This window comes from Cyprinus carpio, unplaced genomic scaffold, assembly GCF_018340385.1.
Source record: "Cyprinus carpio isolate SPL01 unplaced genomic scaffold, ASM1834038v1 S000006768, whole genome shotgun sequence".
Lineage (NCBI taxonomy): Eukaryota > Metazoa > Chordata > Actinopteri > Cypriniformes > Cyprinidae > Cyprinus > Cyprinus carpio.
The window spans coordinates 310,265-335,776 of record NW_024879362.1 but is presented as its reverse complement, the minus strand read 5'-3'; the positions used below and the strand labels follow the sequence as shown (position 1 = coordinate 335,776).

The following is a 25,512-nucleotide window of genomic DNA, read 5'->3' as shown; positions in this document are numbered from 1 at the left end:
ACCTAAAGTGGACACTGATGAGAAATCACAATCATAAATGCTGAGCTTAGTAAGAGCAATCTCTGAGTGAAAACAATTTCTCTAATTAGTGTTGAAAGAGATTACAGCAAGACCATAAAGAGAGTTTTAGGAGAAACATCTGAGACACTGCTGATACTACAACAAGAGCTAACTAAGAATCTCAATTAAGTCTCAGATATTTCTCATGTCTCAGTTGTGTCTACTCTTATTTCTCCTAATGGATTTTAGGAGAAACATCTGAGACACTGCTGATACTACAACAAGAGCTAAATAAGAATCTCAATTAAGTCTCAGATATTTCTCATGTCTCAGTTGTGTCTACTCTTATTTCTCCTAATGGATTTTAGGAGAAACATCTGAGACACAGCTGATACTACAACAAGAGCTAAATAAGAATCTCAATTAAGTCTCAGATATTTCTCATGTCTCAGTTGTGTCTACTCTTATTTCTCCTAATGGATTTTAGGAGAAACATCTGAGACACTGCTGATACTACAACAAGAGCTAAATAAGAATCTCAATTAAGTCTCAGATATTTCTCATGTCTCAGTTGTGTCTACTCTTATTTCTCCTAATCGATTTTAGGAGAAACATGGGAAGACAAAGCTGACACCTAATTTAGACAATAAAGAGATAATTCAAGCTTCTCTCTCTCACACACAATCTCAGTTTTGACTCTCTTAGACATCTCTCATTTGCGTCTATATTTGTTTCTCCTAAGGAATTTTAGGAGAAACATCTGATAAACAGCTGACACTTAATCAAGAAACATAGGAGAATCACAACTATGTCTCCTGAGCTAAAAAGTAGTCTAATAAGTAATCAAAAAGCAGTCTGATCAGAGGCAGGTTGAGCGTGCGAAGTGAAAGTGCTGCACAAAGTCATTTTCAGATGCACTGAAAATAAAAAAAATAAAAAACCCTGGAGAGCCTAGATTAGGCCCAGACTCTGTTCCTAAGTATATATAATAATAATTATAATTACCCCACAGTAACAAATTTTAACCGATTAATCGCCTATTTTCGTTTGCTGCATGTTATTTTATTTATTTATTTATTTAAAACAGGCTAAAAAATAAATCAAGTTTGTGAGAGGAAAAAAAATATATAAGTCATGTATAAGTTGCATTTTATTACATTCAGAAATAATAACGGCTGGCCTAATAATGTTATAATGTGCCAACAGGATATTTTTAGTTCTCTTCAATTTACAACAAATCCTTTAAATTTAACACATTTATCAGAACAAAACAATAATTACAAATATATAATTCTAATGGATAAATAAAATTGCAGTATATAATAATATAGGCTTAGCTATAAACAAACAAAAAAAAAAAAAATGAATAATAATTTAAAGCGAACCATAAGGTAAGGTTGGGCTCTCATTCGGGAGAAATCCAAACGTTTCCATATTCGTGATGTTGCCTATTTCAAGCTTAACTATTATTCATTAGGAAAAATAGGCTTTGTAGTTCACGAGTGTTTCAGTATCGACGAAAAAAAAAAAAAAATCATAATTAACAAAAATATGCCAAAGTGGACCGCTGCTCGCGCCGAATGGCACGGTGAACGGCTACTGTTTCCAATGAATGTGCGCGAGGCACCAGCGTAATCAAACAGCTGAAACAGAAAATACAAAATTTTTGGTCACACAGTAAAGGCATAATTCAAAAATGCAAAGTGTTAGCAGTTTGAAAAATCAAGAATAATAACAGAATTAATCATAATTATTGCTAAATGCTGGACCGTTCTCATTTCTATCTGCAAATGGAACCTGAAGGATTTTTTTTAAACCAAGCATGAACCAAAATGAAAACATTTAGCTATTTATCCGTATATATAGGCCTTATTTAATGACTGTTTAATAACAATAGCAAGCATAAGATCCTTTGTGTAAAGGTCTTCTTTTAATTTTTGATGAGTAGACTGTAGCCTAAGACTATCCTACATTTTGAAATTAACTCACTCTACATTTTTTAATGGTTTTTTAAAGATGGTACAATGTTATATCATAATGTTATTGTTGTTTTACCTTCTCCTTTTATCTCATTTTACAATTACGTTCAGTTCGCAATCCGTCCCTTTGCGCCACCTGGCGGTAGTTTCGCGAATGAATTTAACACTTGACTGACTTGCAGTTAACGCCGCGAACCTGTCGCAAAGCAAGCCAATGCAAATAAGTAGCCCACACAGGAACCTGGAAAACAGCTAAGACCAAGCGAGGCACACACTCCCATGTGTCTCTTTAAAAAAAAATTTATGTGATGTTCATTTATATATTTCAACATGACACAATACCAGTCAAAAGCTTCTGAACAGTAAGATTTTTAATGTTTTTGTAAAGAATTCTCTTCTGCTCACCAAGCCTGCATTTATTTGATCCAAAATACATAAAGTTGCATTTGCTAAAACAGTAATATTGTGAAATATTTTTACTATTTAAAATAACTGCTTTCTATTTGAATATATTTTAAAATGTAATTTATTCCTGTGATCAAATCTACATTTACAGCATCATTCCTCCAGTCTTACTCCAAGTGTAACAATATACACTATACCATTCAAAAGCTTGGAGTCAGTATATACAGAAATTAAAACTTTTATTTAGCACACTAGTGATAATAAAGACATTCATCATGTTACAAACGATGCTGTCTATTCAAAAACTTGGAAAATTTTAATCAATATAATGTTTTCTGTGAGCGAGTAATCAAGATGATTTTCACATCACTTTGAAGCAAAAACTCTAGGCTAAAAGATCCAGTTCCCAAAAGTCTTGTGAACAAATGTTCTGTATATTTTGGCCTTATTTCAGTGACTACAAAATGTTCGTTTTTCACTGACCACGCATATGTACATACAGTGTTGGGCAGTAACGCGTTACTAGTTGACAGTAACTAAGGCTGCATTTACACTGCAGGTCTTGATGCCCAAATCCGATTTTCTGACTATATCCGATTTTTTTGACGACCCACTTACATCATCTTTTAAAAGTGACCCGTATCCGATTTTTGCATTTACATTACACACTGCTGAAACTACCAAACGTAGACGTTCTGACCCGAAAAATGAAGTAAAACAGCAGGAAATACAATGGATGCAGATGCAAATAAAATTATACAGTGTTTTGCTTTCCACAATATTTTGAAAAGTCAACAAAAAATCAGCAAAACATTGGTCTCGTACGGCGGAGAAAAAAAGAGGACTTAAAAGACATGAAACCTCCGCATTGCTCCACTGTGTGTATCCTTCGTCCTCCATCGCGCCTATAATAAGTCATGTGATCTCAGTTGGTGGTGTCCACCTGAGTTGACGTCACTTTTTAATGACGTACGACTAGGGTGACCAGACGTCCCGAAAAATTCGGGACAGTCTCGAAATCTAAACTGTTGTCCCGAATCCCGAATCTGGCCCTAATTGTCCCGAAAATTAAACAAAAGCAAAATCTTGAGTAGTTATTGTCTGATAAACATTAAAAACTGTCTGCGAAGGTTGAGTCGTCCTGCAACCAGCCCCCGCCGGCTGCTCATTGGCTGCAGCATCTTTTTTTTCTAAGTTCTAAAAAGATACCGTAGGCGGCTAGGCGCAAATTTAGATCATTGATAAGCTAATTTTCATTCACTCCGTTGGCATGCTGGTGTACCGGAACCCCAACACGCTGCTAAAAGCAAAAACGCCTCTGGCTTGATGAAGACAGTGCAAGTTGCTGCAGCCGCGAGGAGGACAGTGATGCACGCGTAAAGGAGTGACTGATTGTTTGCGGCACTGTGTATAAAAAAATACTTCACTACTTAATTATTTCGCTATTTTCGTTTAAGCTTATTACTGTTAGTCTATACAGAAAGGTCTGATTTACGCACTGTTACTTACAACAGTCATTGTTTTTTTTCTTTTCACAATGACATTTGAGTTCATGATTTTAATGTTGTTGTTTTTTGTGGCAGACTAAAGACTAATGACAGACTGTTGATCTTTGAATAAAAATATGTTTGATTCAGGTTTGGGCGTGTGTCCGTTTATTCAAGTTTGCGCGGCAGTCATGGCGAGTCAAGGCGAGAGCAAGACGAGTTTCTCAAAGTGGAAATATGCTCATTATTTCACTTTAGTTGAGCATAAAGACAAAAACATTTTAGTCAAATGTAAGCTGTGTGTTTCTGGTTCGAAGGTCCTATCTACTGCGATAAACAGCAACTCCAATCTGTTGAAGCACCTCCAGAAACTCGACGAAGCTAGAAGCTAACCCAGTGTCGGTGGACACACTCAAAGTGAGTCAAGCCCCTTCAGCCAAACAACAGCGACTAGATTTTAACCGGACTGTTAGCCAGGGACAGATAAACAAAGCTACTGCACGGTATATCGTTGAAAACATGCAGCCTGTCTCTACTGTGGAGTCGCCGGCTTTCAGGCAGCTCGTTAGCATGATAACATGTTCAGGCGGCACACAGCAAATGGGATGAAAAACCTTTTCCAACTACTTGGATAAAGAATATTAAAAAAGTGAGCTGAAGACAACATTTGAGGGGCTAGACTGCATCTATGGAGCGAATTTTTGTCAATATTCATCAAACAAATCCAGCGTATTGTAAATAAACAAAATCTGCTTTGCAAGTAAAAACTCGACTTTCAAACAAACGCAAAGTGATTTGCAAATGCAAAACTCTATTTGAGAGAAAATGTAGAGGTATGGACAAATATATGTAGTGTGCGTTACAACTGTGAGACTCATTTGTGAGGAAACTTGGCTTGATTTTCTCACAAATGCATGCAGGCAGATATTCCCACATGCGTAAAAGCAGATTTTCTCACAAATGCAATTGAGCAACTATCTTTTCCAAAAACAGCAGATGGCGCTGTCCGTCAATTTATGCTAGTCCCCTGAGACCTAAAACAGGGAATACAGCAGACCAACATGAGTGGGGAACAGGTGAGTTTCTGTCTTACTATATAATTAACCATTTAGATTTTTTCACAAAGCGACCCTACTAGTGTCAGTGAAATTCACAATAAGGGCTGTAAAGTTGGTAACATGATTGATTAGTTCAAAAATCAGTAGTGACATGGCTAAACATTTAACTAGGCGGGTCTTTACCTATAAAAACTGATGCATTCTCCATACCTCTTATCCTCTGTAGGATCACGGGATATAGAATATATACATGTTGATAAAATTTTTCAATGTGTAACAAAAATATTGTGTACCAAAAATGAAAACTTAGACAATTTAATTTAGTATCAGATATAGCAATATCACCCAAGAGGTCATTAATTATTAATAACATTTTTAAAGCAAATCACATTATTTAGTACAATATCTAAAACTTTTTTAAATGTTTTAACACTGTGCAATCATTTGTGTCTAAAATAATTATGTATTTTTTAGATAAGCAACATGATGAATATTTATCTTCTGGTGTCACTCTTGTCCTGTGAATTTGGGAGAAAAGATCAAGTTCACGCTGATATAATACTAAATTCAGCATTTTAATAAATAGTGGTTTACCAGTGTTTCAGAAGGATAATGTAATGATTAGAAACTAATCTTTGGGGTCGAAGACCGTGCCGGTGCGTTTTATCCTGTTTTGTTGATGACCACAAAAATAATTTAAATTAAAGATACGAGAATGGCATCGTTTCAAACTGCAAAGGGTCTGCGTTTATTTGTGTATAGTCAACAAAACAATGTACTTTTGTAAAATAAAGAAAACAAACAGGGCACGCTCTCTGCCGTCTCAGTCTCTGGGAACTTTCTTGAATAAAACAACCTGAATCTCAGTGAATATGTGCCTCACATACATGGTACATCTACGTGTAGAAAGCCTAAAATGTCAAATTTTAAAACCAATTCAAATTGAAAACAAATATTCTCTGATTATATAATCCGTATAAAAGTGAGGAGAGGTAAAGATTCTCATGTTTCACCTCATTATCGCTAGCGCTTTGTTCACATGTTAATGATCTGAGGTCAGCCAGGTAAGCATGTAGATGCCCCCGAAAAATGCCATCAAAACGACAAGCTTCATCATAGAATTTAGCCTACTTTCTTTTTCTGCCCGTTGGATGTTGGTGCGCTACACGGGTGAAGACACACTCTGGACAGCGAGGATATCTTCTCATATTGGTCTGAAAAGGTAAACAGATGTTTCAGATCTCAGGAGACTAGCATAAATTGGCCAGCAGCGCCATATGCTGTTTTTGGAAAATAAACTTGCTCAATTGCATTTGTCAGAAAATCCAACTTGACTCATGTGAGAAAATCTGCCAGCATGCATTTGTGAGAAAATCATACCAAGATTCCTCATAAAAATGCAAATGAGTCTCACAGTTGTAACACACTATAAATATATTTGTCACATCTCTGCATTTTCTCTCAAATAGAATTTTGTATTTGCAAATCACTTTGCCTTTGTTTGAAAGTCGAGTTTTTCTTTGCAAAGCAAATTGTGTTTATTTGCAAAATGCTGGATTTGTTTGATGAATATTGGCACAAAATTCGCTCCATACGCATCGCGTCCACTGCAGACATTTGGTCTGTCCACAACAAAAGCTTCCTAGGCATGACAGCCCACTGGATAAACACCGCTACTTTTCAATGCCAGAAAGCTGCATTGGCCTGTAAAAGGATCAAAGGTAGACACACGTATGATGTCATTGCTGCTGAGATCGATCACATTCATTCATTATATGGACTGTCAACGAAAGTTACAGCTACGGTTACTGATAACGGCTCAAACTTTGTAAAAGCCTTCCAAATGTATCAGCCGGAATTGCTCTCTGACGATGATGATGACGAAGAGGATGAAGAGGTTACCTTCACAAATGTTGCAGACGTGCTTGACACCTCCACAGAGGAGGGGATTGTTTTACCACCACACCTGACGTGTGCCTCTCACACACTTAACTTAATTTCATGCTCTGATGTGGACAAGTGGCTGCTTTCAAATCCTGGGACTAAAGGAATTTACAGAAGTGCTACCGCCAAGTGCACAGCACTGTGGAGTAAGGCTAGCCGGTCTACTTTGGCTTCAGAGTTTGGTTGGCAAAAAACTGCTTGTGCCATGCTCCACAAGGTGGAATTCATTTTATGATGCTGTGGCAAGAATAGTTGAAATACCCATGACTGACTTGAGTACCATATCTTATCGTTTAGAGCTAAAATGTATTGGTGAGAGGGAATTTCAGTTTCTGAGGGAATACTGTGCCATCATGAAGCCTCTCACAGTTGCTCTGGATATCCTCCAAGGAGAAGAAAACTGTTACTATGGCACCCTCCTGCCCACAATAGAAGTTTTGATGTCAAAGCTACTGGAGATAAAAGAAGGCCTGAATATTGCAACTGGCCTACCTGATGCCATAGTTCAGGTAAGAAACATTCATCAATATTCAAAATAAGATTATAGATGTAAACATTAATATTTTAAGCTGATCAAGCACCAGTATAGCCTAAGAAATGTTTTATTCTATTCACACACACACATGTGTATTTTTGCAAAATAAAGTTTTAGTTTTGTACAATCAGTTGCACATATATTTTCAGTTTCTTAATGTGTGTGTTTTTGTGATATTTAAATGATTTTATAACTCATATCTATAGGTCAAAAATCACATAGTGGTGTACAGCTTTCATAGAATGTACATAGAAGGAATCTTTCACTGATTCTAATATCTGTGTCACTGTGGGTTTTTTTTTTTTTTGCAGGCAATCAAAACACGATTTGCATCCGTCTTGGAAAGCAACGATGCAATACTGGCAGCTGTCACACTTCCTATGTTCTAACTGCGATGGTTGAGAGACGAGAGGAAGAAAGAGATGGTCAAAGGAATGCTGGCAGCAGAGTGTCACAAGCTCATCCCTCACCCTGGCCCTGTTCAGCAAGCAGCCAAGATGCCTGTGTCTTCGACAACACGTGACTCAAGCTCCTATAATGTGCAGGACTTTTTCTGTTTTGAGGAGGCTGATGATACCTTCAGCACTGTGGAAACAGAAGTAATGACCTACTTGAGAACAGCCGAAACATGGATGGAGATTCTTAAACAATTTCCCACAATAAAGGAAATTTATCTGAAGAAAAATGCAGCTACTCCATCCAGTGCACCTGTTGAGAGACTTTTCAGCCTGGGAAGTCTGGTACTGTCTCCAAAGAGGAACAAGCTATCTGACCAAAGGTTTGAGAGACTTCTTCTCATGAGGTACAACCACTGGTTTGAAGGGTAAAACTCAACTTAAACGTTCATTCAGGTCCTTGCTAGTAAGCACCTTTTGTGGTTTCAAATAAATAAGCACACATTTGTTATTAAAAATATTTGTTTGTTAAAAAAATAATGGTTAGTTTAGTAGCCACAGTGAAATTTTGTTATATCTAAGAACACTAATTTTATGCATTATAAAATGCATTACGTTGTATTGCTAGGAAAAATGCAGTTTTTTTGTTTGTTTGTTTGTTTGTTTTTACATTTTCATGGACATATACAACAGCAGATTTTGCACTTTGAATACACACAGCTTACTTTACATAAGTTGGTGACATGCAACTCTTAATTTGTGGTTAGGTTGAAAATTGCTCATAGATTTCATTTTTAAACAGCATTTATATTTTTTATGTTTTTTTTATGCATATTATTTATGGTTGTCAATAATAGCAGTTTTTTGGTGCTGAGTTTCTCGAAATTGATTCTGAATAATTCAGATTGCTTTCATTTATTTATTTCAAAATGTTTTGTTATGTTGTACATTGTTGATAGTTTTCATACTTAAGCTGTGAAAGGAACATTTTTAAGGGCTCAACACAACAGCTTTTATGATGCAGAAGGCACTTTAGTTTTTGATTCTGAATATATTATTCAGCTTGTTTTGTTATTTATTTCAGAAATCCTTGTGATATATTCAGTTTGTGCTAGTCTGACTTAAATAAAACAGTGTTTAAAAATTACTTTAAGTCAGTTGTGTGTTTGTATAGACCATAACACATAAAAGGGCATTAATGGGAACATTAAAGAATGTTCTTTAAAAAAGTAACTAAAAAGTTACTTTTAACAGTAATGCATTACTTTTTGGTGTAAGTAATCAACAAACTAATTGAGTTACTTTTTGAATGAAGTAACTAGTAACTGTAACTAGTTACTATTTCTTAGTAACTAGCACAACACTGTGTACATACATGCTGCTCAGTTTGTGCTGATTACAGTGTTATTAGACTTTAGCCATTTATATGTTTATAAGCAACTGAAAAAAGCACAAATGTCAAGGCATCTCAAAACTTCTCCAGGCCCCCAAAACACCCTAAGACCCCAGAGGGTTAATAAAACCAGCTGAATACATGATGCAAAGCACCTGTTCATCTATGACGTGCGCCTCTTACCATGTGGTAATGTTATGCTGGCACCATCAATTATGGCTTGAGCAAGCTCATGGTCATTGTTTTCAAAGGCCTGGGCAGCCGCCTTAAGTGCATCCCAAATTTCCTTGCGACCTTCAAAAGCTGGTGCTGTATCCCAGAATTCATCACGCTTGCTGCGCAGCTGCCCATCGGTCATTGGGTAGTCGCTCTTCCATTTAGGCTTCTCTCTCTTCAGGGGCTGGTTTCGCCCCAGAGCAACTGCAAAACAGAGACAAAAAGGTCAAGATCCAACAGGATGTTCAAGATATGTACCATCAATATGTAGCCAATAATGTAATAAAGCAAATGATCTAAATGTGAATGCTTGAAACCTCCTGTAGTGGACAGCACATTCCACATTCCTTTCTGACCAAAATAGTGGACTAAGTTTTGTTACATTTTAATTGGATCTTGTAGGACTAACATAAGCAAACTGTCCAATATTATCTGATTAAGACACTACACTCTAAAAAGTGCTGGGTTATTTTTGTAAACACATTTTTGGGTTAATTGTGCTGGGTTATAATTCTGGGTTGTTTGAGGTAATGTAAACACAGCTGGGTTGCTCATGCTGGGTCAAATGGACTGTAAGGGTTCTTTCTCCACTGAACAGCTGGGTTGGGCTATTTTGACCCAACCAGTTTATTTATTTTTCCTCTTCATCGAACTTTCTGGATTCTCATCTTGTTGTGGTCAGACGGTTATGTACATCGCTGCAAGCAGGATTGTAAGGTAAGTTAATATGATGATATGATTATTTACCTCTGTTTTTAATAAGATGTGGTAAGAGCACACTGATTTCCCTGTTTAATACAATATTTGATCTGATGCTGTGTGGGGTTAACATTATTTTGTGAATGATTATGTAGCCGCCTAGTGACAAAAATAGCCTCAACTATTGCTTTATCGTTAAAAAGTTGTGTGTGTGTGTGTGTTTGCATGTGTGGGTGAGCTCGCTAAAAGTTTTATTTATAAGTTACATGTCCCTTATTTTAATGCCTCATGGAAATGGTATGAACTACGTCAGAAATAGGTAAGTTCAGTTACTGTCTGCGTACTGTATGGCTTTGTACAGTTTTGTCAGAATTAGACCTTTTTTACTAAAATTGATCTTTAAGGGGATATTTTTTCAAGTAAATGTCTGCGACATGCCGAATCCGACGATAGAGCCATCTCTTTTATGCTGAGCATTTTCGCGCTCTTTTTTCCTCAGGTGGCTGCAGTAGCTAAAACACTATGCCCCTTACTTTTATATTCTTAAACGACAATATTACTGGTATGTAACATTATTTGTTACTTAATTGCAATGTTGTCTTAGCTACAGTATGTAAAGTTAGACTTAATCTCATGTTGTATGAGGTCCTCCTTCCTCTATTTTAGTGAACCAGCATATTAAATGGGAATGCACTCATTTTTATTTTTATTTAGTGTCAATTCTGCCTTCCAGATTGGAGGCTAGATTGACATAAATTCACTTAAATTGTGAGATGCTTAGCTAGGGTTGCCTATGCCAACTGTTCTGTATAATATGGAATCGTGTCATAATTAAGACATCAAAGCAGCGGTAACGTTACATTTTGAAATCAAAGCATGCAAGAACACTGTGTTTGACAAACGTTTTCTTAAATGTTTAAAGGATTTAAAGGATTATCAGATTTCACAAGACTTTAGGAAGCTATATCCAGAGACAGACAAAACTTTTTGAAGACTGGGCTACAATTGCAGACCGAATTCTTGTCTATGCCCAACGAGATGGGCATAGAAATTCAACTGTTTTTGACAAGTATCAACTGGTAAATACAACCATAACACTTTAGTATAGGGGCTAATTCTCACTTTTAACTAGCTGCTTATTAGCTTGTACAGGTGCTGGTCATATAATTAGAATATCATCAAAAAGTTGATTTATTTCACTAATTCCATTCAAAAAGTGAAACTTGTATATTATATTCATTCATTACACACAGACTGATATATTTCAAATGTTTATTTCTTTTAATTTTAATGATTATAACTGACAACTAAGGAAAATCTCAAATTCAGTATCTCAGAAAATTAGAATATTACTTAAGACCAATACAAAGAAAGGATTTTTAGAAATCTTGGCCAACTGAAACGTATGAACATGAAAAGTATGAGCATGTACAGCACTCAATACTTAGTTGGGGCTCCTTTTGCCTGAATTACTGCAGCAATGTGGCGTGGCATGGAGTCGATCAGTCTGTGGCACTGCTCAGGTGTTATGAGAGCTCAGGTTGCTCTGATAGTGGCATTCAGCTCTTCTGCATTCTTGAGTATGGCATATCACATCTTCCTTTTCACAATACCCCATAGTTTTTCTATGGAGTTAAGGTCAGGCGAGAAGTAAAGTCTCCGCAAAATCCAGGGTACAAGCAGTTAAATTTCCATAAACAGACACTCATGTCTCAGTAAACGTCTATAAATTACTGTACACTTAATATGTTTTAAATGCTACGTGCCTTCTATACAAAAATGCGTCATATGCGCTCATAAAAACTGTCAACAAAGCCACAAACAGAGCAAGGCATTAACAAAACTAAAAAAAAATTTTTTCAGCAAATGCAAGACAGCAAACATTTAACAGGACTTTGAATACAGGACTTATTATTAAACAAACTCAGCAGGACTGCAACATCATTTGGATTGAGAAAAATATTTTAAGTCATTCTGACGCTGTCTGTTGTTCAAGAGTGGCTTGACACAAGGAATGCGACAGCTGAAACCCATGTCTTGCATACGTCTGTGCATAGTGGTTCTTGAAGCACTGACTCCAGCTGCAGTCCACTCTATGTGAATCTCCCCACATTTTTGAATGGGTTTTGCTTCACAATCCTCTCCAGGGTACGGTTATCCCTATTGCTTGTACACTTTTTTTCTACCACATCTTTTCCTTCCCTTCCCATCTCTATTAATGTGCTTGGACACAGAGCTCTGTGAACAGCCAGCCTCTTTTGCAATGACATTTTGTGTCTTCCCCTCCTTGTGCAAGGTGTCAATGGTCGTCTTTTGGACAACTGTCAAGTCAGCAGTCTTCCCCATGATTGTGTAGCCTACAGAACTAGACTGAGAGACCATTTAAAGGCCCTTAGCAGGTGTTTTGTGTTAATTAGCTGATTAGAGTGTGGCACTAGGTGTCTTCAATATTGAACCTTTTCACAAAATTCTAATTTTCTGAGATACTGAATTTGGGTTTTCCTTAGTTGTCAGTTATAATCGTCAAAATTAAAAGAAATAAACATTTGAAATATACCAGTCTGTTTGTAATGAATGAATATAATATACAAGTTTCACTTTCTGAATCGAATTAGTGAAATAAATCAACTTTTTGATGATATTCTAATTATATGACCAGCACCTGTATACTGGCCTGAATCATTTAGGCCCTCCATAAATGAGCTCTAAAAATGCCATTAAATTTCCGGACTGTTCACGTCAGCGCACAAACCCGTAAATGGAATGTTTCCGGCAGTTTCCGTCTTTGTGCTCTGGCGTTTCTGACTTCTGGACACTGTCAGAAACCATAGACAGTAAAAGAAATGGACACAGCGACCCCATTGGAACTCAATTGAGACAAGTGAAGCCCATTTTTAGCGATTTTTAGCACTTCCGTTTCTGACGCGCAGACTCAAACTAAGCTTGACGACATCAGCAACCTGTCTGACAGATGTAAATGTTCTAGTAGCTGTGCGTGCAAACTGCCATCGTCAATCTTGCAGAGACGGCGAGCTTGAGCGGGGAGTTCTTTGGCGTGAGTGAGCAGGAGTAAGTATTCTGATTAATTATTTTGTATAGTATTTTAAAATGTAACGCCAGTACGCCATATCTCTTGACGTCTCCCCGATTGCCTGCGAGCTTCTCCTCCTGTCTGTACGGTAATTTCTCTACTGTGCGACAGAGAGTCGAGTGGTTATGACGCAATCGTTAGCCTATTTTTACAAAAACTGTTTCTACGGGGCCATAATGTAACATAGAAGGTAATGGAGCCCTTTATACATTGTCGTGTATCTTTAGAAATAAATAATGGACAAATGGAGTCTTTAAACGCCTCAGATGTAAAGTTATTCGCTGTCCAAGTGACGCAAAAATGAATGGGAGTCAATGGGATGCTAACGCAAGTGAAGTTCTGCTACAAGATGGCGGCACGCGGCCGACTTCAACTTCCGGTCGACTTCCTTGCCCCCTGTCAGAAACAGACTGTTTTGTGTGCGGCAGTTTTCCAGTCCGCTCACTAACGCGATAAACTCCCAGACACGGACGGAAATGTTTACTCACTGACCGGTAAATCCATGTACATCCCTGTGCATGAGAAGTAAAGTCTCCGCAAAATCCAGGGTACAAGCAATTAAATTTCCGTAAACGGACACTCATGTCTCAGTAAACGTCTATAAATTACTGTACACTTAATATGTTTTAAAGGCTACGTGCCTTCTATACAAAAATGCGTCATATGCGCTCATAAAAACTGTCAACAAAGCCACAAACAGAGCAAGGCATTAACAAAACTCAATTTTTATTTTTCAGCAAATGCAAGACAGCAAACATTTAACAGGACTTCAAGTATTATTAAACAAACTCAGAAGGACTGCAACATCATTTGGATTGAGAAAAATATTTTAAATATTTTGCAAACACAGACACTTCAATAAATCATTAAAATGATTAAAAAATAAAATAATAATAATAAAAATGTATACGAACCAAAAGACAAACACAATAATGGATACACTTGCAATGGACACTCAAGTCAGGACAGTGATTACCGCTCTCTCCATAAGACAGACACGCACATATTCTACAACTCTAATGGCAACATCAGGACCATGCCATGTTTTTTTCATTTAATTCTGCCTTTCAGAAGCTACAGAAGATACTGTTAGGCCCATAAGTTTACATGCCCCTAGCACAGAGATGAGCAAACTCGGTCCTGGAGGGCCACTGCCCTGCAGAGTTTTGCTCTAACCCTGATCAAACTCACCTGCCTGTAGCATTCTAGTAATCCTGAAGACCTTGATTAGCTTCAGGTCTGTTTAATTAGGGTTGGAGCAAAACTCTGCAGGACAGTAGCCCTCCAGGACTGAGTTTGCCCATCTCTGGCCTAGCAGAATATGCAATCATTTTAACAAAATAAGAGGGATCATAATGTATGCTATTTTTATTTAGTACCATCATGAATAAGCAATTTTACATAATAGATATTTACATTTACAGATTTTATAAAAATGAAAATGTATAATGCATAATTTATAAAAATGTTCAAAAGTTTACATACACTGGATGACCCACAGCTGTTTTTGTTTTGGGATAGTTTTTCTTGAGTCCAAAGCAGTTCAACTGCCTGCTGTTCTTCAGAAAAATCCTCCAAGTCCCACAAATTCTTTGGTTTTCCAGCATCTTCTGCATATTTGGCCTTTGTCCAACAATGACTAATAAACTGAATAATACACAACTATTATAAAAGGTGAAAACATTATTCACTGATGCTCCAGAAGGAAACACAATGCATTAAGAGCTGGGGGTATACATTTTGAACAGGATGATAAGTCTATTTTTCTTGTTTTGTTTAAAGATCATATCTGTTCATTTAGTACTGCCCTTCAGAAGCTACATACTTTTTTAATACTGATTTTCAGAAAAACATTTTAGTTTTCCCTGATCATCCAATTCAATTGGTTCACACCCCGTCTCTCTTAAATTGTGTGGCTTTCTTGAAAATCAATAAATGCGTTTAACTTTTGAAATAGTTGTGTCCCTCAATTGTCCTCAGTGTAAAAAAAAATAGATCTGAAATCATACATTCATTGCCGGTGGTTCGAAGGGTTCATATTTTCACAGTCCTTCAGTTGAATGGTTGGGTCTGGGAACAGAGGATCCTGTAAAAATATAATAAAACACACTTTCTCTAAATACATTGTACCGTTTTCATTGTTTAAACACAAGTTAGAATGATGAAACATAACATGATAATACAAATGTAATGAAAACAGGCGGTTATTTTGTTAGCTGAACTATACAGCAATTCACAAGGTCACATATGTATATATAATGGACAGAATAAGCATATTTGGCCTGCTGTCGTCTGGGAACGGAGGTGAGAAAAGCGGCGATATGAAGACTTCCTCTGATGCTAGTTGGTTGGATTATTTGAAAATGTTTCTCCTAAACTGTGTTAAAATAAACTTCTTTAATAATTTGGAAATAAACAAAGTAATTTTTAAAAGCTAGTCAAAGTAATTAAGTAACTGAATAAAAGGTAACTTTAGTAATAGAATGGTATTCAAAAACTGTGTTCAAGTTACCTGATTGATGACTGTTATTTAAAGACCAGCAGTTTTCCAGAAGAATGGCAACATTTGCTTTCTGACCTTAAAACATGAAATATATATACACAAATTAAAATATATACATTAAATCACATCATAATAAAACAAAATACATTGTAGATTTCTAAAAATGAAAACTAGAACACTGACATGAACAAAACAAGTGAAATTTACACTGCACTTTGAAAATTATGATATAGTAACAAATGAAGACACACCATTTCTCCTCCAAAGCTGTCTCCGGTGAATCAGATGAGCAGAATGTGTCTGCAGATTTGTCAATGGGGAATATGTTACCAACTAAAGCATGCTAGCTAAACTAACATTAATTAATAAACATGTATATTGTACTAAAAGCTAACTTTTAAAAATGTAACGTTACGTAGCAGTTGCTAATTAAGTTACCAGTTAGCAGTTTATCAAGATATCTAGACTAATTTTACAGCATAGACCCACTCAAATATATCCATTACAACACTTAACATTAAGCTTTGGTAAATAGCTTATTTAAAATGTTTCTGTAAATTCTTCCTTACTTTCATATGATTTAAATCTCTTTGGACGCTGTGACCACGCGCTGACTGAAGGCTGCTGAAGTGGGAACAAACGGCTCGAAACAACACCGGGCTATAAATACAGTTCGAGAGAAATAATACAACATTGAACCAATGTTTTATGTATTTATCCTAACCTTCATCTGAAGTAAATCTCTCAAAAAATCACCGCACGCAACAGCGAAGCACCTGAAGCGGGAATAAACGGCTCAAAACAACTTCATGCTAGAAATACAGATAAAAAAAAAAAAAAATTACATCAAACAACGTTTAATGTTATGTTTTTGTAAGCATGTTTTTCAAAATGTTTTTATGTATTCACACTTACCTTCGTCTGAGGTAAATCTCTCAGAAATCACCGAACGCTGTCAGCCAGTAGCCTGTCACTGCAGAACACAAGCTCTCCTGAGTCCTGTCAGCGCGCCCACTTCGATTCGATTCAAGGGCGTCAAGAATTGCAAGTCTCATGTGAATCAGCTCTAAATGCGAGGCCTGGAATGTCAGTGCGTGATATACTGTTCATTACCTCTATTATGAAACTACAACAAACTCTGAGATACAGCACTACCGCGAATAGTGTGGATTTATTTTATTAATCTCACTCAAATTTTTGCGATTCTGTTCAAAAGACTCATTTAGATTCATTCAGTTCGGATTAATTTAAACTAGCCTACAGATTTAAAATGACTGGACGAATAATTTTTAGCCGATCAACACCCCGAAAAAACAAGGCAGAGCATCCTTGTTAAATAAAAGTATTCATTTCTTTCTCTCTCTCTCTTTCTCGCTCTATAAATTATACTGACTCCAAGCTTTTGAATGGTGTAGTGTATAATGTTACAAAAGCTTTTTATTTCAGACAAAGATAGATAGATAGATAGATAGATAGATAGTTGAGGTCAAGTGTTTACCTCCCCCTTTCAGAATCTGCAAAACGTTCATTATTTTACCAAAATAAGAAAGATACAAAATGCGTGTTATTTTTTTATTTAGTATAAGAGATATAGACGGATATATCACTTATTGGACCAAAAAAACAGTACACAGAATCTCGTAGAGATCGGCTCCCAAACTCTGGAATAGCCTTCCTGATAATGTTCAGGGTTCAGACACACTCTCTGTTTAAATCTAGATTAAAAACACATCTCTTTGGCCAAGCATTCAAATAATGCATCTCATAATCTTGGACTGCAGTTGTATTTGATCAAATGAGCATTATTATTCTTCAGCTTGGGTTAAACTAATTAATTTTACTTGGTTGGAACAGTAGCTATGCTAATTATGTCTCTATTTGTTTCTCTGTTTGCCACGGGATAGGTTTTACACAAGCTTTAGTCTGGATCCAGAACACCTGAGAAGAGATGATGCCAACCCCTCAGAGGACCTCAGATGATGCAAACCCTAAAACAATATACAGAACTACCAAATTTTGCTGTAAGTTTGATTGCATCATATAATAATTGCTGTTAATAGCGTTCATTGTCTGTTTGATTAAGTCTTTAATTGATTTTTCCATACATTTCTGCCATATGTACATAAACTGTCAGTCACCACTGATAAGCTACTACTAAATATTGTAGAAACTTAATTTCTGTAAAGTTGCTTTGCAACGATTTGTATCGTAAAAAGCACTATACAAATAAACTTCAATTTAATTGAATTGATACTTAAAGGGTTACTCCACCGCAAAATGAAAATGTTGTCATTAATCACTTACCCCCATGTTGTTCCAAACCCGTAAAAGCTTAGTTCGTTTTAGGAACACAATGTAACGACTGGTGAAAGGATTGGCAGGAAGCAAGTGCGAGTTAGTGATATTTAATGAATAAAATAAACAAGGCACATAAGACAGGAACACAGGTGATACTTGGCGGGGGATACACAGTCCGGGAATATGCAGGTGTAAAGAGGATCCAGGGTGCGGTGGTGAGTTGGCAGCAGGAGAGGGTGACACAGGAACTGCGGGGAAGTGAGCCGAGAAGGTATGTGGAGAATCCAGCGGTGAGATGAGATGAGATGAGTGGACAGGGTTCCGGGGAGACAAGACATTCCAACGAAGAAACAACCACAAGGAGGGCAGAACATGAGACACGGAACTGAAACAACGCTCTGACAAACACAAGACGCTAGACCGGGCAATATATAAGGAGAAGTAATGAGTGACAGCTGCTGCTGATAACAATTAGCGGAGATGCCCACATGAAACAATCAGTGCTGACGCGAACCACACAAACTTCACCCACATAGTGAAAAACCCCGAGATCACGGTTTACCAACCGTGACAGTACCCTCCCCTCTAGGAACGCCTCCTGGAGTTCCCAGACGGGCCTACCTGCTGATTGTAATCATCAATCAGGGAGTGATCCAGTATGTCCCTAGCAGGTACCCAACTCCTCTCCTCCGGACCGTAACCTTCCCAGTCCACCAAGTACTGGAATCCTCGTCCCCTCCGTCTCGAGTCCAGAATCCGATTAACCGAATAAGTCGGCTCCCCATCTACGAGACGCGGCGATGGGGGAACCGGGGTAGCCGGATTAATGCGTGAATACGACATGGGCTTAATTTTGGACACATGGAAGGCGGGATGAATCCTCCTGTACCTGGAGGTAATTTGAGGCGGACTGTCACCGGACTAATGATCTTGGTGACAGGAAACGGGCCAATTAATTTGGGAGCTAATTTATTAGAAACGGAACGGAGCGAAATGTTTTTAGTAGAAAGCCACACTTTTTGACCCACGACGTATACAGGAGGCTTCGACCGGTGGCGATCGGCCTTGGCCTTAGTGCGCTCCCTCATCTGGAGCAGAGTCTCGCGGGCTCTGGCACCGCTGGACAAACGCGTGAGCGGAGGGGACCGCGATTTCAGATTGCAGACTAGGAAAAACGAGTTATGAGCGTACTCAACCATAGAGAGTTGTTGGCTCCAGGAAGAAGGATTCTTGGAGACTAAACATCGCAACGTTCTCTCTAAATCCTGGTTGGCTCGCTCAGATTGCCCGTTACTCTGAGGGTGATAACCCGAAGACAGACTAACCGTCGCTCCTAGCAAACTGCAAAATTCCTTCCAAAATTTGGATATAAATTGGGATCCCCTGTCAGAAACTACGTCTACCGGGAGGCCATGTAACCGAAAGACGTGATCAATGACAGTGACCTCTGTCTCCTTGGCTGTAGGTAATTTGGGCAAGGGAATGAAATGTGCCGCCTTCGAGAACCGGTCCACTACGGTCAAAACGACCGTCATGCCATTAGAGGGCGGGAGGGCGGTAACAAAATCTAGAGTGATATGTGACCAAGGTCTCGAAGGGACAGACAGCGGTTGAAGAAGCCCATCCGGAGGTCGGTTAGATGACTCACCACTGGCGCAAACTGAGCAAGCCAAAACAAAATCGTGAACGTCGCGAGCCATAAGTGGCCACCAGAATCGTTGCTTTACTAAACCCTTGGTTTGGCTTATCCCTGGATGACAAGCTACATTAGAGCAGTAACCCCACTGAATAGCGTCGGACCGTAACTCCTCTGGCACAAATAAACGATTCGGTGGGCATCCGGGTGGAGGCATTACCCCTTCTAAGGCCGTCTTGACCTTCGATTCGACCTCCCTTACGAGTGCTGAGACGACTATATTCTCAGGTAAAATACACTCGGGAGTCACCGGTCGTTTGGAAGGATCAAAAAGACGTGACAAAGAATCGGGTTTAATCTTTTTGGAAGCCGGGCAGTACGACAGAGAAAAATCAAAACGACCAAAAAAAGTGCCCACCGAGCCTGCCTGGAATTGAGTCTTTTGGCAGTTCTAATGTACTCTAAGTTCTTGTGATCGGTCCAAACAATGAAAGGTACCCCTGACCCTTCCAACCAGTGATGCCACTCCTCTAAAGCTAATTTGACAGCCAACAATTCTCTGTTACCAATGTCATAATTACGTTCAGCAGGAGATAAACGATGGGAGAAAAACGCGCAGGGATGCATCTTATCGTCTGAGGCAGCACGTTGAGAAAGAACTGCACCTACTCCCACCTCTGATGCGTCGACCTCCACCACGAACTGCCGTGTGGGATCAGGAGCTACTAAGATGGGAGCCGAAACGAAGCGGCTCTTGAGGTTGGTAAATACAGTTTTGGCTGTATTAGACCACCTGAACGGAGTACTGGGGGAGGTCAAGGCGGTCAGAGGTGAGACTAGTTGGCTGAAATTACGTATAAAACGTCGATAAAAATTGGCGAACCCCAGAAACCGCTGTAGGGCCTTACAGGAATCTGGACTTGGCCAATCTATCACAGCCTTAACCTTGTCAGGATCCATACGCATTCCCTCAGACGAGACGATATATCCTAGGAAGGGAACCGACTGTGCATGGAATACGCATTTCTCCGCCTTGACAAAAAGACCATTCTCAAGTAATCGCTGGAGCACTCGTCTGACGTGTTGTACATGTTCCTGGATAGATTAAGAAAAGATCAGTATGTCATCCAGGTAAACATATATAAACTGATCTACCATGTCCCTCAACATGTCATTAACGAGTGCTTGGAAAACCCCTGGCGAGTTGGAGAGCCCGAACTGCATCACCAAATATTCAAAGTGCCCTCTAGGGGTGTTAAAGAAGGTTTTCCCACTCACCCCCTTCCTGATGCGGACCAAATGATAAGCATAACGTAAATCCAGTTTTGTGAATATGGATTCTCCCTGTAAGCTCTCGAAAGCTGAAGACATCAACGGCAAAGGATAGGTATTCTTTACCGTGATGTTGTTCACCTCTCGGTAGTCAATACAAGGTCGCAGAGAACCATCCTTCTTACCCACAAAAAAGAATCCCGCCCCCGCTGGAGAAGAGGAAGGGCGGATGAACCTCGATGCCAAGAAATCAGAAATGTATTTCTCCATGGCCTCCCTCTCCGGAATAGAAAGAGAGTAAAGCTTGCCCTTACCTGGAACTAAGTCTATGGCACAGTCATAGGGACGATGCGGAGGAAGAGAAGCAGCGCGGGACTTACTGAACACTTCCTTCAGGTCCAGGTACTCTGCGGGCACGTTTGATAACACCATGGTCTCCTCCTGAAAGACAGAAACAGACACAGCAGGACAAGCAGAAACCAGACAAGACTCATGACAACTTTCACTCCACAAAGTGACGGTGTTGGAACCCCAATCCACTCATGGATTGTGTTTGACCAACCAGGGATGACCTAAAACGATGGGTGCAACAGGGGAGTCCATGAGGAAAAAGGATATGGTTTCAGTGTGGTTTCCTGAGGTGAGCAGAGTTATGGGTTCAGTGGTGTGAGTGACGTGAGGCAGTTCCTGGCCATTGAGTGCGGTGACGGGGAGATGACGAGACAAGGGAAGGACAGGAAGGTTCAGGTGACGTGCAAGGACAGTGTCAATGAAATTACCTTCGGCTCCAGAGTCCAGAAGGGCGTGACAGTTGTGAGTGTGGTTCTCCCACCGCAGTTTCACCGGAAGGAGAGTCGATGATGTGGTTGAGGACTTCCCGGCGGAGATCCCACCCGATAGTAGCCTCAAACTTACTACCGGGCTGGCTCTTTTACTGGACATGAACGAAGGATATGACCCGAGCCACCGCAATATAAACATAGTCCTCGGGACCTCCGCCTCTCTCTCTCCTCCCGGGATAGTCGAGCTCTACCCACCTGCATGGGTTCGTGATCGTAGACGGGACCGACCATGTTCTCTCAACTCGAGTTACCCCGTTCTGGAGAGTTGTGAAGGCGTGAATGACTGGTCTGGTTACCAAGACGATTAATCCGGGCGTCCACACGGAGCGCCAAGTCGATGAGACCTTTAAGACTTGTGGGTAACTCGAGGAGGTAGATCTCTTTGTGAACACGGTCGGCCAGCCCATGCAGGAATCGATCCCACTGCGCCTCCTCGTTCCACTGGCACGCGGCCGCCAAGGTGCGGAACTGGATGGAATAGCCCGCCACCGACAGATCCTCTTGTCAAAGGTCTGCTAACTGACGAGCGGCTTCCTTGCCGGCTGCGGCCCGGTCGAAGACCCTCTTCATCTCCTCGGAGAGGGCGTGGAACGAGGTGCAACACGGACGGTGATTCTCCCACACCGCTGTCCCCCATAACGCGGCCCTGCCGGAAAGCAAAGTGAGAGCAAACACGACCTTGGACTCTTCTGTCGCGAAGGTGCGGGGTTGTAATGCAAAGTGCATGCAACACTTGTTAAGATAAGTTCTGCAAAAGTCAGGCTCACCGGAATAGCTCTCCGGCGCCGGAAGTCACGGTTCAGGCCAGAAGTGGTCATGGGAGATGTCCCGGGGGGGCGGGCGGTGCAGGCGGTGCGGGTGGCGCAGCGGGAGAGGTCAGCTGGTAGATCTGCTGGGTGAGCTCGGACACCTGTGTCACCAGCGCTTGAATAAAATAAACAAGGCACATAAGACAGGAACACAGGTGATACTTGGCGGGGGATACGCAGTCCGGGAAGATGCAGGTGTACAGAGGATCCGGGGTGCGGTGGTGAGTTGGCAGCAGGAGAGGGTGACACAGGAACTGCGGGGAAGCGAGCCGAGAAGGTAAGTGGAGAATCCAGCGGTGAGATGAGATGAGTGGACGGGGTTCCGGGGAGACAAGACAATCCAACGAAGAAACAACCACAAGGAGGGCAGAACATGAGACACAGAACTGAAACAATGCTCTGACAAACACAAGACGCTAGACCGGGCAATATATAGGGAGAAGTAATGAGTGACAGCTGCTGCTGATAACAATTAGTGGAAACGCCCACATGAAACAATCAGTGCTGACGCCAACCACACAAACTTCACCCACATAGTATCACGAGATCATGGACACACAATTTAAGATATTTTGGATGAAAACAGGGAACCTTGAGACTGTCCCATAGACTGCCAAATAAATAACAGTGTCAAGGTCCATGAAAGTATGAAAAGCATCGTCAGAATAGTCCATCTGCCATCAGTGATTTAACCATAACGTTATGAAGTGACAAGAATACTTTTTGTACACGAAGAAAACAAAAATAATGACTTTATTCAACAATTCCTCTCCTCTGTGTCTCTCCAAATCAGCGTAGCCCCATTTTGGAAATTCTGAGCAGTATGCAGATGGCGTACGCTCTTCTGTGTCAGCCACGCTGTGCCTATGCACTGTTTGCTTTCAAACCAAAGCTTAAATACACATAAAAAACGTATCCTTGTGGCGTACTGCTCAGATTTTTCAAAATGGTGCTACGCTGATTTGGAGAGACACAGAGCAGAGGAATTGTTGAGTCCCTTGTTTGTCCTGAACAGTTAAACTGCCTGCTGTTCTTCAGAAAAATCCTTCAACTCCCACAAATTCTTTGGTTTTCCAGCATTTCTGTGTATTTAAACCCTTTCCAACAATGGCTGTATGATTTTGAGATTGATCTTTTCACACTGAGGGACGCATATGCAACTATTACAAGAGGTTCAAACACTCACTGATGCTCCAGAAGGAAAAAAAAAACATGTATTAAGAGCCGGAGGTGAAAGCTTTTTGAATTTGAAGATCAGGGTAAATTTATCTTAATTTGTCTTCTGGGAAACGTAAGTATCTTCTGTAGCTTCTGAAGGGCAGTACTAAATGACAAAGATATGATAATTAGGCAAAATAAGAAAAATGTACACATCTCCATTCTGTTCAAAAGCTTTCACCCCCCACCGCTAAATGCATGGTTTTATCTTCTGGAGTATCAGTGAGCATTTGAACCTTGTGTAATTGTAGTTGTATATGAGTAAAATAATTTACATTTTGCAGATTCTGAAAGGGGGATGTAAACGCTTGACCTCAACTGATATATGATTATATATAATTTCTATAAAATACACTTAACTTGTTAGTTATGTTGCAAGACTAAGTGTCATGTAATTAACAGAAGGGGACCAGCATGGTGGTATATTTGCAAAATGCAGAGACTAGTGATGCATTCCTTCACATTTTGTGCCTCGAGGACAAGACAACAACGTCCCAGATCTTCGCCATTGTTTCGGGCCATACCACTGAAACGGACTCGTCACTTGAGGCTGTTGATCTTTGTTTCAAGTTCTTTTTCTGTTGATCTTTGTTTCAAGTCCTTTTTTTGTGCTTTATGTTAACTACGCTAAGCAGTCTTCCTACCTGAGAATTTCTCCAGCCTGCAGGATATCATATTGACGGAAATGAGTCTCCATGTGGGAAGTTTTTGTCTCCATGTGAACAGTATTTTTTTCTGCCCACTTGTAACATTTAAAATTTTGTGTCACATGTATTGTCTGTTGTAGGATTCTTTGTTTGGCTTAGTTTTAATGGCACAATGTTTGATCTGATTCTCGTGTGGCAATAATCAATTATTGAATGTACTGATGATGCAATGTTGACAAAGAACAGGAATTTACAGTGCCTAGTTTACACAGTATTGTCTTTTAAAGAAACTGGTCTACAAAAACTGTTGTTTTATCTGTGTCTGTAAGGGTTGGATGAAATGTGTGACAGCACCCATTCAAAAACGGTTTAAAAAAAATGTCAAAACTTATTAAATGGATATTTACAGTTGCATTTGTGTGTGTGTGTGTGTGTGTGTGTGTGTGTGTAATTGTATTACAGAATAATAATAATTTTAAATTCCTTTGTGATCGGCAAGGCAAAAAGACAACAAATAACACGATGTTAAGGTAATGTTTAACCCAGCAACACAGTTAACCTGACCTACTGGTTGGGTCAAATAAACAACCCAGCATTCTGGGTGAATGGTTAAACCCAGCACTTGGGTCAAAACAATCCAGCGTGTGTTCTGTCCAATAATGACCCAGCAGCTGGGTTAAAGTTGGGTTGTTTTAACCCAGCACTTTTTAGAGTGTAGGACATTAGCCAGACATCTCTTAGAGGGCAAGAAGAAGACCTTTGGCACCAAGCCTGGGAAGGACAGGACTTCTCATTGGTCAAAATGCAGTTTCTGTCCTTCACCCATCTCGAGACTGATGCCTAAGGTTTGGCCTGTGACTGCCATAAAAATTCCTTAGGACGTCTGGACGCAGCAGCAGTGGGTGAAGCAAAGAGAGATCACAGAAGTCCATTCAAATCCATGTTTTCAAACCTTAAAACCGATGCAAAATACACAACACCCATCTTATATTTATTCAGAGAAATAAGTATTCTGAGTGACAGTGATGTGCAGTGCAACATCTTACACAAACACAGCTCTTAATGGACAAATTAATGCATGCATG

At 39.6% G+C, this 25,512-nt stretch overlaps 1 protein-coding gene and 1 long non-coding RNA gene across 11 annotated transcripts in view; both read right to left on the bottom strand.

The window, feature by feature from the left end:
* Window positions 1-25,512, bottom strand: part of LOC109067520 (ubiquitin domain-containing protein 2) — a 100,859-nt gene that overhangs the window by 37,342 nt on the left and 38,005 nt on the right. For 3 of the 9 annotated variants that reach the window (XM_042756007.1, XM_042756016.1, XM_042756015.1), the window contains one exon: window positions 9,380-9,616. In XM_042756007.1, coding sequence (XP_042611941.1) covers window positions 9,380-9,616 — 237 coding nt within the window. Of the gene's footprint in view, window positions 1-9,379; window positions 9,617-21,291; window positions 23,243-25,512 lie in introns of those variants that run through there. The other 6 variants (XM_042756011.1, XM_042756010.1, XM_042756013.1 and 3 more) reach the window with 6 other exon arrangements.
* Window positions 14,958-17,156, bottom strand: LOC109110887. Of its 2 annotated transcripts, none has more exons than XR_006159849.1 (4): window positions 16,275-17,156; window positions 15,957-16,005; window positions 15,715-15,780; window positions 14,958-15,288 (listed from the first exon to the last, which is right to left on the bottom strand). It is a non-coding gene; the product is annotated as an uncharacterized LOC109110887 (long non-coding RNA). The 2 variants fall into 2 exon arrangements; XR_002021304.2 differs by lacking the exon at window positions 14,958-15,288 and adding an exon at window positions 15,415-15,579.